This window comes from Lycium barbarum, chromosome 12 (assembly GCF_019175385.1).
Source record: "Lycium barbarum isolate Lr01 chromosome 12, ASM1917538v2, whole genome shotgun sequence".
Lineage (NCBI taxonomy): Eukaryota > Viridiplantae > Streptophyta > Magnoliopsida > Solanales > Solanaceae > Lycium > Lycium barbarum.
In genome coordinates, this window is record NC_083348.1 from 82,342,739 (window position 1) to 82,356,386 (window position 13,648).

The following is a 13,648-nucleotide window of genomic DNA, read 5'->3' on the forward strand; positions in this document are numbered from 1 at the left end:
ATACATTCAAATAACCAAATATTCTTTGCAGAAACTATAACCAAACACAACTCCATCTTCAAAATTCCAAATAAAATGAAAAACATTTGATTTTCATGGCCAAATGCCTACTAAGCTGTATATTATTTATTTATAATTAAAAGTCTTTGTTTTTTCAATTTGTAACCTTTAAACATAAAATTAAATCTCATCTATGTTTTAAAATTTAGAATATATTAATACAATTTACAGTATTAACTCAAAGTGATTTGGTTTTGCCAAAAAATAAATTAAAAGTCTTTGTTTTTTCAATTCGTAACCTTTAAACATACAATTAAATATCATCTATGTTTTAAAATTTAAAATATATTAATACAATTTTTACAGTATTAACTCAAAGTGATTTGATTTTGCCAAAAAATAAATTAAAAGTCTTTGTTTTTTCAATCCGTAACCTTTAAACATAAAATTAAATCTCATCTATGTTTTAAAATTTAGAATATATTAATACAATTCTTACAGTATTAACTAAAAGTGATTTGATTTTGCCAAAAAATAAAATACATTTTAATGTAATGGCTAATTCATACCTTCTCTAAATTTCCTGAAATTTAGCTTATAGTATTTCGTCTTAAAAGAGTACTAAACATAGGAAGTCCAATAATATCTCTGATTTTCTTAAGAATAAAATTTAATAATGATTTTGAAAAGAGTGAAAAGTAGCTCATTATTTTTAACAAATAAAAAAGACATCTTTTTTTTGTTTTTTTTTTCGCGCTATCGTCTTGAAAATGCATGCATGTGGGCCCCACGTAGCACCATGATGAGATAATCAAAAGTGTAATTTGGTCAATGCATACAAATATTTATATGGCAGCTACACTAAGATTCCTTTCCAGCCATCTACTATGCTCCAATTTTAACACATTTACGTCAATACCCTCCTGGGCCCATACTGCAAAAGGTGGGACGCACAAGGCATTTGAGTGAAAGCTTCTTGGTTTTTTCGTCACTTTGGATCCATAAAAAACAACTATGCACTTTGTACAAGCACAAGCAGCGCTAAGTACTATACAAGATGATCAAATTGACCCCCTCGCAAATTAGAATTCCATGAACTGTCCATGTTGACGGAGAGGAGCTTAATTCCCTCTTATAAGATAAGAGAAAAAAAGTTAAATCAAAATGGAATCCAATTTGGGCTAGTTTGTTTTGTGCGCTTCACAAACTGACGCACAAGCCCATGGTCCAATAGGATGTTACGTCATCCAAAAGCTCAAGCTCGTACGTCATACCTCGTGACAAGTAACATGGTGTGTCAAAATTAAAAATAGAATAATTAACCTGTATAGCCAATGAGAGCGTGATATGTGGCAAGTGATATCACATGTCAATCAAATGATCACCAATACAATTATTCGTACCAAGTGTGTAAATAAATACTCCATAAAAAAAAAAAAAGTCCACTTAGCCATTTGCATACCCCTTAAGAAAATATTAACTCCTAGATAAAAAATATGAAATTTCACTAAACTATCGTTAATTAAATAAGCATTGGGATTTGATCATATAACACTTAATAGGGGAAAATTTGGAAAAGCAAAGCTAATTCTTGCTTGATTTGATAAGTGAACGCCTTTTTTGACTCAAGAAAAAAAAGACTAAGTGAATATTTTTTATATCCGGAAGGAATATATTCTACTAATCAATGTGAGTTCAATTCGTTGCATGATTAATGTGATTGATCCAAATGGTTCGAGATCCAAAGGTACTAATTAATCAATTTAAAGACTTCATCTACAAGACTCTATCTATCGGAAAGTTAAAGTGTGGTCTGTGGTAATTATAATTTATAGGTCCAACATCAATTCATACATAGCCTTTTGTTTGCAGTACATTTGTTTTTCCTGTTTTATGTGGATTTTCGCTCAAAGATTTATGGGAATTTCCATAATTGTTTCTGCAAATCTTTTTCAAATCATGTGTAGACTAATCAGAATAAAAATTTCGGTAGGTAGGCCTTTAGTTACCGCTGAAAAGTGTGGTATAAACTATCAAAAAGTATAATATTTGATCAAGTGTCACACTTTTTAGTTTTAGACTAACACTTTTTTAAGGGTGATCTACACTAGCGCAACCTTTATCCCTCGGCTACACTTTTCAAGTGGCCTATAAAGTACAAAGGTCACGCTTGTAGTTGCTCATGTGACAAAACTTTTCATATCATAAAACTACATTTTCAAGGAATTAATTAAATTGTTCTTCCCTCCACAAATTCAACACCTTATCTTCAAAAATTTGCATAAGCCCTACATCAATTCAATATTTTAAGAGTATTCTAATAAGTTAAACTCCATGAGTTAATGGGGATACCTAAAGGGTCTATAGCAGGAGGTAACTTACCTGCATGGCAGCACCTGAAAGGTTTCTATGTATTAATAGTGTGAGGGCCGTTTGGACATGGATATTTTCCTTTAAAAACAAACAAAAAAAAAAACGTGTTTGATTATATATTAGATTGATTTTTTCATTTTTTTTTTTTTTTAAAATAGGTTTCAAGTTTGAGAAAGTGTTGTTAACCAGTCTTGGAGTGTGTAATTGTGCGGTCTACCACTACCCGTATGTAGTTGCTAATAATTACTCCCTCCGTTCCAAAAAGACTGTTTTGATTCGGATTACGAAAGTCAAACTAACTAATATATGATGTGAATAATCTTTATGTTTTTTTTTAAAAATAAAAATTACATATATAGAAACTAGGTAAAAACTACTATAAGTTAAAATAGTAATAATTCGAAAAAAAGTATTTGAAAAAAATATGATAAAAAAAATATCTTTGACTGTCCAAATATATTGTAACTAAGATAATTTTTTTTAGGACGGGGAAGTAGTAATTAACGTCTTAAAGTCAATCCAGTGCTTTTCTTGAGTAAATTATAGATGTAAATTCATGCAATAGTTAAAAGTTCTGGAGAAAAGAAAAGATATTGTTTTCTAATCAACTCATTGGGCAAATCCTTACTTAACCGAATATGACTTCCACGTTCTACCACTGCAAGTCTTAATCTACTATCAATTAGCTGATGTAAACGTGCAAAAAAAATTCAAAGAGAAGCAAAGATTCCTACGCAATATAGACCCCCAGATCTTTGGAATCATCAATAGTGTCTTCGTTGGTGCATTAATACTTCTTTTGACCAAGTCATCAGTTCCTTCAGGGACGTACGATAAAATTGTAACGAGACAGATTAATATGACTCTTGCCGAAGATACACGGCTCGACAAATTAAATGGTCTACAATTGCATAATATGACCTTTATACAATTGTCCACATAGTTTCAGTTTATTGATTTCTTCCTTTTTAGTTTAGAGGTCGAGATATCACGGCAATGAGCTATATTCCATTTCCTGTAACAAGAATTTTCATTATATATAAGTGTTGTGGGGGTACGAAGACAGCTGCTCCCACTTGGACAATGACCTTCACAATTTGTTCACGTACTGAATGCTTGTATCATGAGTTATATAATTTGTATACTTTATTTAATTATTTTTATATCACACGTAAATATGTGTTATAGTACTTAATATTTATTCCCTTCTCATGTATAGATGTATGCACTTCAAATTTAATTCTCGACACATTTATTTTCTCCGTACACTTTTACTTTTTTACTTTTGACTTTTTGTATTCTAGCTGAATATTTATTCTCTTCTCATGTATAGACATATGCAGTTCAATTTTAATTCTCCTGCACAAATTTATTTCCTCCGTGCACTTTTACTTGTTTACTTTTGATTTTTCACATTCTTTAAGAATTAATACATCCCACGTGGATATATGTCATAGTACTGAATATTTATTTTCTTCTTATGTATACATGTGCGCACTTCTATTTTAATTCTCCGACACATTGATTTCCTTCATGCGCTTTTACTTGTTCACTTTTGACTTTTTGCGTTCTTGAAAAATATAATATGTGTGTCCAAATTAGTTGTTCATTTATAAAGCCAAAATAAAATTAATTCTTTCTAATAAATATTCTTGACAATAGTCTATTGGAGAAAGACTATGACAAATGTCTAAGTGTATAAAAAGGTAGTTGGTTAAAGTGTGCAATTTATATAACTTTTGGTACAAATTTGCATTGCTATTGCTCGTCCTCTTTTTAGGTTTAAAGTATTAAGAAAGAAGGAAAACCCTTTTTCCTTCTTTGTCAATACTTTACTTATCTTACCCTCCCTTGCATTCTCTGATTATTGTTTCTTTATATTTATAAAATATATTACTTTATATTTTCATTTCGGAATTAAAATTTGGTGATTTACAATATAACATATCGCATTTCTAATATGTCATAATACTTAATATTTATTCCATAGACGTATGCACTTCAATTTTAATTATCCGACACATTTATTTCCTCATATTTTTTAATTAATTTAACAAAAATATTTTATTAGTTTGGCTTTTAAAAAATCCAATATATACAACAATGGTTCTTATGTTTGGATCTAAACAGTTAATTGATTGAGATGGATATCAACTTGTCGGTATACATATAAGATATTAAACAATTTAAAAGAAAAAATCTAAAATCTAAATATTAATTTTCCCTCACCTTCTTACTAATTTTCTTTTTCACATTGATAAGTAACTTTCATTGTCATGACTATGAAATTTTTGTAAAAATTATTTACAAAATACAAACCTTAAAAACAGACTAATTAAAGTGAATAAACTGTTCGGCCCGTGCGGCTAGTTTAAAGAAAAATGTGTTTCTTAATTAATTATAGCCTAAGTAATATAAATACCTTCTCTACAGTATGATTTATTTGACCCCCCCAAAAAAAAAAAAGGAAAGAAAGAAAGAATTACGCTGTTTTGTATTTGTTTAAACTGATGGACTTGAAGTCGTCCTAGTCTCCTAAAAAGTTATTCGGCCGATTTGCGGAAAAAGAAATGATTGACATCTAGTCTAATGTTGAAGTGGGAACAAGAATTGGAAATTTTTGTTGGCGAAAGTTCTCAATACTGCGCCTATATAAACTCTGTTAAGATGTGTGCTTATTCACTACAGCCTCTTTTTTTAAGTTTTAAGATATATTTCCCATATCATTACCATTTTAAAATGGCTTTCAATCTCTGCCTCAAAATTTTTCTTGTTCTTTTTTCCATTCTCAATCTGTATGCTCGTACAGCAACTTCCCGTGACTTACAAGAACTATCCATGCTTGAAAGGCATGAAAAATGGATGGCTCGTCATGGACGTGTATATAAAGATGAGATAGAAAAGGAACATCGCTTCAAAACGTTTAAGGAAAACATTGAGTTCATCGAATCGTTCAACCAGAATGGAACTCAACGTTATAAGCTGGCCATCAATAAGTATACTGATCTCACCAGTGAGGAATTTTTGGCATCATTTACGGGGCTTGACACTTCATTATCCCAGCAAGAATCAACTGCAGCAATAACGTCCTTTAGATATGGTAGCGTGACTGAAGTTCCACTTAGCATGGACTGGAGAAAGAGTGGCAGCGTCACAGAAATCAAGGATCAAGGTGTATGCGGTAAGACCAGTTCCACTATTATTCCTTTGTTCTAATTTAATTGATATTTCTTCCTTTTTAATGGGTGCTGAAAAAAATGACACATTTCTATATTAAGCGTCTCATTTACTCATAATGAGATAATTTACAGCAATACAAATATTTATAACTCGTTTTAGACAAGTTCCAAAAGTAGTCTTATTTTCATTGTTAAATTATGTGTCACTCAAACACTATCACATAAATTGGACGAAGAAAAATATTAGTTTCATACTTGAATGGGCAATTCACGCGAATGCCCTTCAAATGCGTTGGTCTTTAATTTTTTCCCCCGTAATGCGTGGTCTTTAATTTTTGCCCTTCTAAGCTAAAAAACAATAAGAAAAGACGTTACTATCCCTACCCATCACATATAAAAACCTGAAAGTCTGTAACGAACCCCAAACATCCAATTAAACCTATCCATCATTCCAACAACAAACCTTTCAATCGTTCCATCGTTCCAACATTTCACCGGAGAAATCTCCATTGATTTTGCTGCTACAACATCGGAAAAGATAAATACATAATATATAGCGTTTCAATTGAACGTAATTCAACTCAATTTGATGCTTTATTAAGTTTAGATTTGTTAATATTTGAAAATAACAACAAATCATCTTTTATGAACTAAACAACTGATATTCAGTTGAGATTCAACATTGCGAATCATAATTTTACTCAACAACATAGAATTGATCAAATTTATTTCTTTGTTCTGATTTTGATTAGTTTATACGTTCCATTTGATTAGTATACAATGCTCAATGACTTAGATTTGAAATTATAGTAACTTCAGTTGACAAAAAATAATCAGGCAAAGTTCTGAACAAGTATGCCGGAGGAGGCAGAAGTTCACCTTGCAAAAGAACAAAGTATGCCGCTAGAGTCAAACTTTCATTTTCATAAGCAAAACATCAAGTATACAAGTGTTACGAACTGGAAAAGTATGCCGGAGGATGCAGAAGTTTACTTTACAAAAGAACAAAGTATGCTGTTAGAGGCAACTTTTATTTTCATGAGCAAAAAAAAAATTTACGCAAGTGTTAAGAACTAGAAAAGTATGCCGGAGGAGGCAGAAGTTTACTTTACAAAAGAACAAAGTATGCTGTTAGAGGCAACTTTCATTTTCATAAGCAAAATAAAAAAGTACACAAGTGTTAAGAATTAGACAAGTCTGCCGGAGGAGGCAGAAGTTCACTTTACAAAAGAACAAATTATGCTGTTAGAGGCAAACTTTCATTTTCATAAGCAAAACATCAAGTATACAAGTGTTAAGAACTAGAAAAGTATGCCGGAGGAGGCATGAGTTTACTTTACAAAAGAACAAAGTATGCTGTTAGAGACAACTTTCATTTTCATAAGCAAAATAAAAAAGTACACAAGTGTTAAGAATTAGACAAGTCTGCCGGAGGGGGCAGAAGTTCACGTTACAAAAGAACAAAGTATGCTCTTAGTGGCAAACTTTGATTTTCATGAGCAAAACAAAAATTTACGCAAGTGTTAAGAACTAGAAAAGTATGTCGGTGGAGGCAGAAGTTCACTTTACAAAAGAATAAAGTATGCTGTTAGAGGTAACTTTCATTTTCATAAGCAAAACAAAAACATTATTAACAAAACAACACCAAAAACACATAAGATTGCATAAAAACCAAAATTATTAACAAGACAACACTAAAAAACCAAGCACACATAAATTAACTTAGTTCATGAAGTTATGCCGGAACAAGCATAACTTTATGCCGGAACCGACATAACTTCAGTTTACAAAATTACAAACTATGTCGTGAGAGGCAAACTTTCATTTTTCATAACCAAAACAAAACATTATTAACAAAACACCAAAAACACATAAGATTGCATAAAAACCAAAATTATTAACAAGACAACACCAAAAAACCAAGCACACATAAATTAACGTAATTCATGAAGTTATGCCGGAACAAGCATAACTTTATGCCGGAACCGACATAACTTCAGTTTCAAAAACCAAGAACTCTGCCGGACTCGACATATGTTGCCTCAGACAAACACATTCTTCACAAAAATCAGATTATTAAATAAAAACAGCAGCAACAACATAAAACAGCTGTTCACAGGCAAAACTTCAACGATTCAACAAAGATAAAACCAAAACGCATATCAAAAACAACTAAAACATATTACGACATTAAAAAAACCAAAATATATACATGGGGAATGAAACTGAAGTTCAAAAAATCATACAGACACTATAACAAAACACTATAATTTTAAATAAAAAAGGATCAATTAAATATAAAAAACGATGAAGACAAGGATATCAATTCAACAAATAACAATTTAACATAAAAACAAATATTGAAACGAGCAAAAGATCCAAATTCGTACCTAAGTTTCAGAACAGATGAGACAAACACAAAATTTAATGGGGTAAGGGTAATTTTGTCAAATTTTTTTCATTAAACAGGCGGCAAGGGCAAAATTTAAAGAAGACATAAATGAGGGGCAAAATATAAAGACCAGCCCAAAAGAAGGGCACTCCGCGCAAAAAATTGTACTTGAATTTTTCTGGCCCAATACTATACCCCCTCAATTTTGTCCATTACGCATGATTTCACACTAGCTATGTCACCTTATTTTCACTATGCGGCTTTTAAGCAATTTTTGGGTTTATTTCGTCTATCAATTTGATATTTACTTTTTATTCCCCCTGTTATAATTTGATATTATTTTGTGTGGTTAGAAGACTCTAAAAGATTGTGGTCCGTAAAATGTCAAAATAACTCTATAATTATAAAAACTAAGGCTAAAATAGGAAGCTCAAATTTAATATTTCCAAATTTACAAAGGTATTATTGTTTTTAAATGAACTAACACAAGTGGCTTGAATACCATCCCAGGAAGTTGTTGGGCATTTTCTGCTGTTGGGGCTATAGAAGGAGCATATCAGATAGCAAACAATGAACTGATCTCACTTTCAGAGCAACAGCTATTGGATTGCAACACCGAGAATAGGGGTTGTGAAGGTGGACTAATGACTCGAGCCTACGAATACTTACTACAAAACGGCGGTGGCATCACCACGGAGACTAATTATCCTTACCAACAAGCTAAAAGTATTTGCAGCACTCAACAATTATCCCCAACTGCAGCAGTAACAATCAGTGGCTATGAAGTAGTACCAGCAGGCGAATCGTCATTGTTGCAAGCTGTAGCTAATCAACCAATATCTGTTGGTATTGGTGCTAACCAGGAATTTCATTTGTACGGAAGTGGAATATATGATGGAAGTTGCTACCCTAAGCTGAACCATGCAGTCACAGTGATAGGTTATGGGACAAGTGAATATGGTACAAAATATTGGCTAGTGAAGAATTCATGGGGTACTAGTTGGGGTGAGGAAGGATATATGAGAATTGCTAGAGACATTGGAGTTTATGGTGGCCATTGTGGCATTGCCAGTATGGCCTCTTTCCCAACTGTTTGAATTGTTTTACAAAAGGCAGGCATTGTTATTAATATTATGTTGAAGATTACGAAGTCTATAACTAGTAATTCGTGATACCAGAATAAATTAATTAGCCCAAGAAGCTTCTTCTTCCTTTTTTTTTTTTTTTTTTTTTTTTTTTGTTTTTTTATTATAGCGTCAAATACTGCTTGTTACTTATACCAGATGTATCCACAGCAAATTGTTTTTTCTAATTATACCATTGACGACATTGCCAATTTGTACCATTCCTTTTTTTTTTTTTCTAATTTGGTTACGTTTCTACTCTTTCAATCTTAATTACCTTGTCTTAAATTTTGATGTTTGTAAAACTTAAATAGCAAAGTTTGTATCGCGCCCCGATTTCTATTCGAGTCGTGACCAATATTCAGCGTGTTAATTTGACCAAGCGAACCTTTTTAGCTATTCTAGATCTATTCTATTCTAATCTGGTAGCGGATTTACCCAAAACGGTGAGGATGGATATTGAAAATGAAAAAACAGGAGCAATAAGGACTGTTAATGTTCAGATTCATTATGATTACCTTCCTAAGTATTGCAAGGAATGTAAATTACAGGGACATGATGAATATGATTGTAGAATTATAAATCCAGAGCGTGTTCAGTATGACAATGAAAGGGAGGAAATGCCAAAGGAGAATGGCAAGACAAAACCTCATAAAAGCTCTGATGAAGTGCACAATAGTAAGGAAAGCAATAAAGATCTCCAAGAGGATAAAGAAATTGAAGCAAAAAAGGCCAAGAGATTACAAGCAGAGGAACAACATAATAAAAAGCAGACTAATGACAAAGGCAAACAAAAGCAAGAGGATGGAAACCAACAAGGATATGAAGGGAAAAAGAATTATGGAAAATACAATTATAGAGGATACAATAATTTGTACAATTATTCTGCTAGAGTGTTGGCAGGTGGAAGAGTGTTAGGAAATTCGGGAAATTGGAATCCCATCAAAGACAACAGAAACTTCAATGCTGAGAAGGGAAGTGCAAATCATAGCAACCAGAAAGAGACAACAGTCACTGCTACATGCAACAAATTTAACACTTTGGTGGACTTGGAGGAGGAACAAGAAAAACAAAATGAAACACAAGAAGGAAGCACACATAGTAGTAATCCTGTTAAAGAGACAGCTAGGCCATGGGTGGATGCTGCCTTTGGGAAACAAACAGAAAATAACAAAGTTATGAAAGAGCAGGGAAAGATAGATAGCAGACAAGAGCAAGATAATAAGAAGGAAAAAGGGGTAGGGGATAATCAGTCAGAGGAGATAGCCATACAAGATTCAGAAAGAACAATTACAGATATCGTGGAAAATGATAACAAAAAAGAAGATGATAACAAACAGATTACTGAAGGCCAAGACGTACTTCAACCCATAGAAGTACCTGACAGTGTTAATTCAAGCTCATATCAGCAAGTGGAATCGGCTAGACAACAAGTGGATCAAATGAAGGACTTACCGGAAGAGCCTCCTGATACAAACAATATGGGTGAAGGAGATACAACATCATCTGCAAATAAGGAACAAAATAATGAAAGGGAAACACAAGCAAGGGATCAGAGAGATCAAAACAACAAAGATACAGCCATAGAAATGCTGGCAATTTCAGGAAATCATAAGTATCAACTGGTAGCCAAAGATAATGAAAACACAACACAAGAAGAAGTGAATCAGAATAACATAGATATTGGAGAGGAGGAAACAGGTGAAACTATTAGTTCTGATTTAATGGAGGGCAACAATAAAGGAGATATTTCCCCTAAACACTTGACAAAAACTAAAAAGGGTCACAAGACAAGAGATAAAAGTGTTCCTCCCAAGACAGTGAGAGAAGTACAAACAAGGATGGCATGTTCTAAAGGAGTTTCTCAATGAATAGCTCATTAATATGGAATATAAGGTCTGTAAACACTCAACATGCCTTTGAGAGGGTAGTACTATTGCATAGACAGAAACATTTTAATTATGTTGCCTTACTAGAGCCTTTCCAGCATGTTAGACATATTGACATGTACAAATTGTGGTTAAATATGGGGACATCATGGCATAATGTGAATGGGAAGATTTGGATTTTTGTGGATGCAGAAATTCAAGTAGAAATAATGAGAGATACAGAACAACTGTTATCTTGTAGATTCACTCATTTGGGTGATGGGCAAGAGTTGGTGCTTACAGTTGTTTATGCGAGTACTGATAGAAGTGGGAGAATAGCTCTCTGGGAGGATCTATATGACATGTCTTCACACATCACCATCCCATGGCTTGTGGGTGGGGATTTTAATGTCATTACAGATGACATTGAGAAATTTGGGGGTCTTCCTGTACAGTTTGCAGAAACAGAGGATTTTAGACAATGTATAGACATTTGCCAACTGATGGATCTTGGTTTTACTGGAAGTATGTTCACATGGTGGAATGGGAGATCGGATGAGGCTTGTATATTTAAAAGACTGGACAGATGTTTGGGAAATCAGGCTCTGCAGAATTGTTTTCCTAATTTGGAGGTAGAGCATCTCATTAAACAAGGTTCTGACCACTCCCCCTTGCTGGTAAATATGAGAGCAGATAGTAGACCAATTAGGAAATCTTTCAGGTTTCTTAATTTTTGGGTGGAGCATGAATCTTTTCTAGATGTAATCAAAGAAAATTGGGTGGAATCTTATGGCTCAGACCCCTTCTTTAACTTTCATAATAAGTTAAAAAAGGTGGGAAGAGCTCTCTCTAAGTGGAGTAGGGACACTTATGGTGATATCTTCAAGCAAATTGCAACTCTGGAGGAAGTGGTGCAGGTGCATGAGCAAGAATTTGAACAGAATCCTATAGGGCTTAACAGGGAAAGGCTACAAAGGGTACAAGCTGATCTGATCAGGTTTTATGCTATTGAAGAAAAATTTTGGAGACAAAAAGCAGGGATGCAGTGGTTTCAGGATGGAGATAGGAACACAAAATTCTTTCATGCTCATGTCAATGGAAAGAGAAGAAAGCTACAATTACAGAGAATTCAAGATCATACAGATACATGGCTGGACACTGAAGAGGAGATTGCGCAGGAAGCAATCAGATTTTTCTCAGACCAATTCAAAGAGGAAAATCCCTACAGATTTCTCTATGCTTGATAAGATTCCTAAAATGGTTACAGAAGAACAAAATCAACAACTCTATGAAATGCCAGATGAAGCAGAGGTGAAAAGAGCAGTTTTTGGTTTAAATGGAGACAGTGCAGGGGGTCCTGATGGTTTCACAGGAAGATTTTTCCAAGCTTGTTGGGAAATTATTGCAAATGACTTGGTGACCATGGTGAGATCATTCTTCTGTGGGCATGAACTCCCAAGGTATGTAACTTGTACCAATTTGGTTTTGATACCAAAGAAGAAAGAAATTAATACATTTTCTGATATGAGGCCAATCAGCTTGAGTAACATCACTAGCAAAGTTATTTCAAGAATCATTCATGAAAGACTGATATATCTGCTGCCTGAGATCATTTCACCTCAGCAATCAGGATTTGTTAAAGGCAGGAGTATTGTAGAAAACATTCTGTTGGCTCAGGAAATTGTACATGATATTAGGATTAGAGGAAAGCCTGCAAATGTTGTCATTAAGCTTGACATGGAAAAGGCTTATGACAGAGTATCATGGTTATTTCTAACTAAAGTCCTGAGGAGAATGGGGTTCGGTGAATTTACTATTGATCTGGTGTTTAGAGTTATCTCAAATAATTGGTATTCCATTCTGATTAATGGGCAACCTCATGGATTCTTCAAATCATCTAGAGGAGTAAAGCAAGGAGATCCACTGTCCCCTACTTTATTCATTTTGGCTGCAGAATGTTTGTCTAGGGCTCTCAATACACTGCATATTGAGGATGAGTACAAGGAATATGGGATGCCAAAATGGAGTCCATATGTCAATCATTTGGCATATGCAGATGATACTATCATTTTCACCTCTGCTAATGAACAGTCTATGAGATTAGTGATGAAGACTTTGAGTAATTATGAGAAGGTGAGTGGTCAGAAGATCAACAAGCAGAAAAGTGCTGTTTATATGCATCATTTGACATCTCATAACATTAAGGAGATGGTATTTTCTGTCACCCAGATTCCTAAAAAGGATTTTCCATTCACATATTTGGGTGTACCAATCTACTATGGGAGAAGAAGGAACATTCACTACAAGGAGATAATAGAAAAGATTCAGAATAGACTGAGCTCATGGACTGGTAAGCTGTTATCTATTGGAGGAAGGACAACACTGATTAAACATGTTTTATAGAGCATGCCTATACACCTACTATCCGCTTGTGACCCTCCTAGTGCTATACTTGCTCAGATTCATAGATTGTTTGCTAAGTTCTTTTGGAGCAACTCTGTGGGAAATTCAAGTAAGCACTGGGCAACTTGGACAACCTTATGTCACCCACAAGAAGAAGGTGGCATGGGGTTTAGAAGCCTACAAGATATATCTAAAGCCCTCTTTGCTAAACTGTGGTGGAACATGAGAACCAAACAATCCTTATGGAGAACTTTCATGAGTAATAAGTACTTAAAGAAGTTTCATGCTGTGATAGCCCCTAGAGGATCA

At 33.6% G+C, this 13,648-nt stretch overlaps 2 protein-coding genes across 2 annotated transcripts; both read left to right on the plus strand.

The window, feature by feature from the left end:
• Positions 1 to 5,026: 5,026 nt before the first annotated feature.
• Positions 5,027 to 9,159, plus strand: LOC132624817 (zingipain-2-like). Its single transcript, XM_060339537.1, has 2 exons — positions 5,027 to 5,554; positions 8,455 to 9,159. Exons 1-2 carry the CDS (start codon positions 5,041 to 5,043, stop codon positions 9,039 to 9,041), a joined length of 1,101 nt encoding a protein of 366 aa, XP_060195520.1. The 5' UTR covers positions 5,027 to 5,040; the 3' UTR covers positions 9,042 to 9,159.
• Positions 9,160 to 9,520: 361 nt separating this feature from the next.
• On the plus strand, positions 9,521 to 10,939 carry LOC132624542 (uncharacterized). The gene has a single exon (XM_060339307.1). The coding sequence runs from the start codon at positions 9,521 to 9,523 to the stop codon at positions 10,937 to 10,939; it is 1,419 nt and encodes a 472-aa protein (XP_060195290.1).
• Positions 10,940 to 13,648: the final 2,709 nt, after the last annotated feature.

What these genes read in the sequence shown, in the direction of transcription:
- LOC132624817 (XM_060339537.1), top strand. Translation starts at nt 5,041, where the DNA reads ATGTGTGCTTATTCACTACAGCCTCTTTTTTTAAGTTTTAAGATATAT. An exon ending in CAAGGATCAAGGTGTATGCG is followed by an intron (nt 5,555 to 8,454) that starts GTAAGACCAGTT and finishes ATACCATCCCAG; the next exon opens with GAAGTTGTTGGGCATTTTCT.
- LOC132624542 (XM_060339307.1), top strand. Translation starts at nt 9,521, where the DNA reads ATGGATATTGAAAATGAAAAAACAGGAGCAATAAGGACTGTTAATGTT.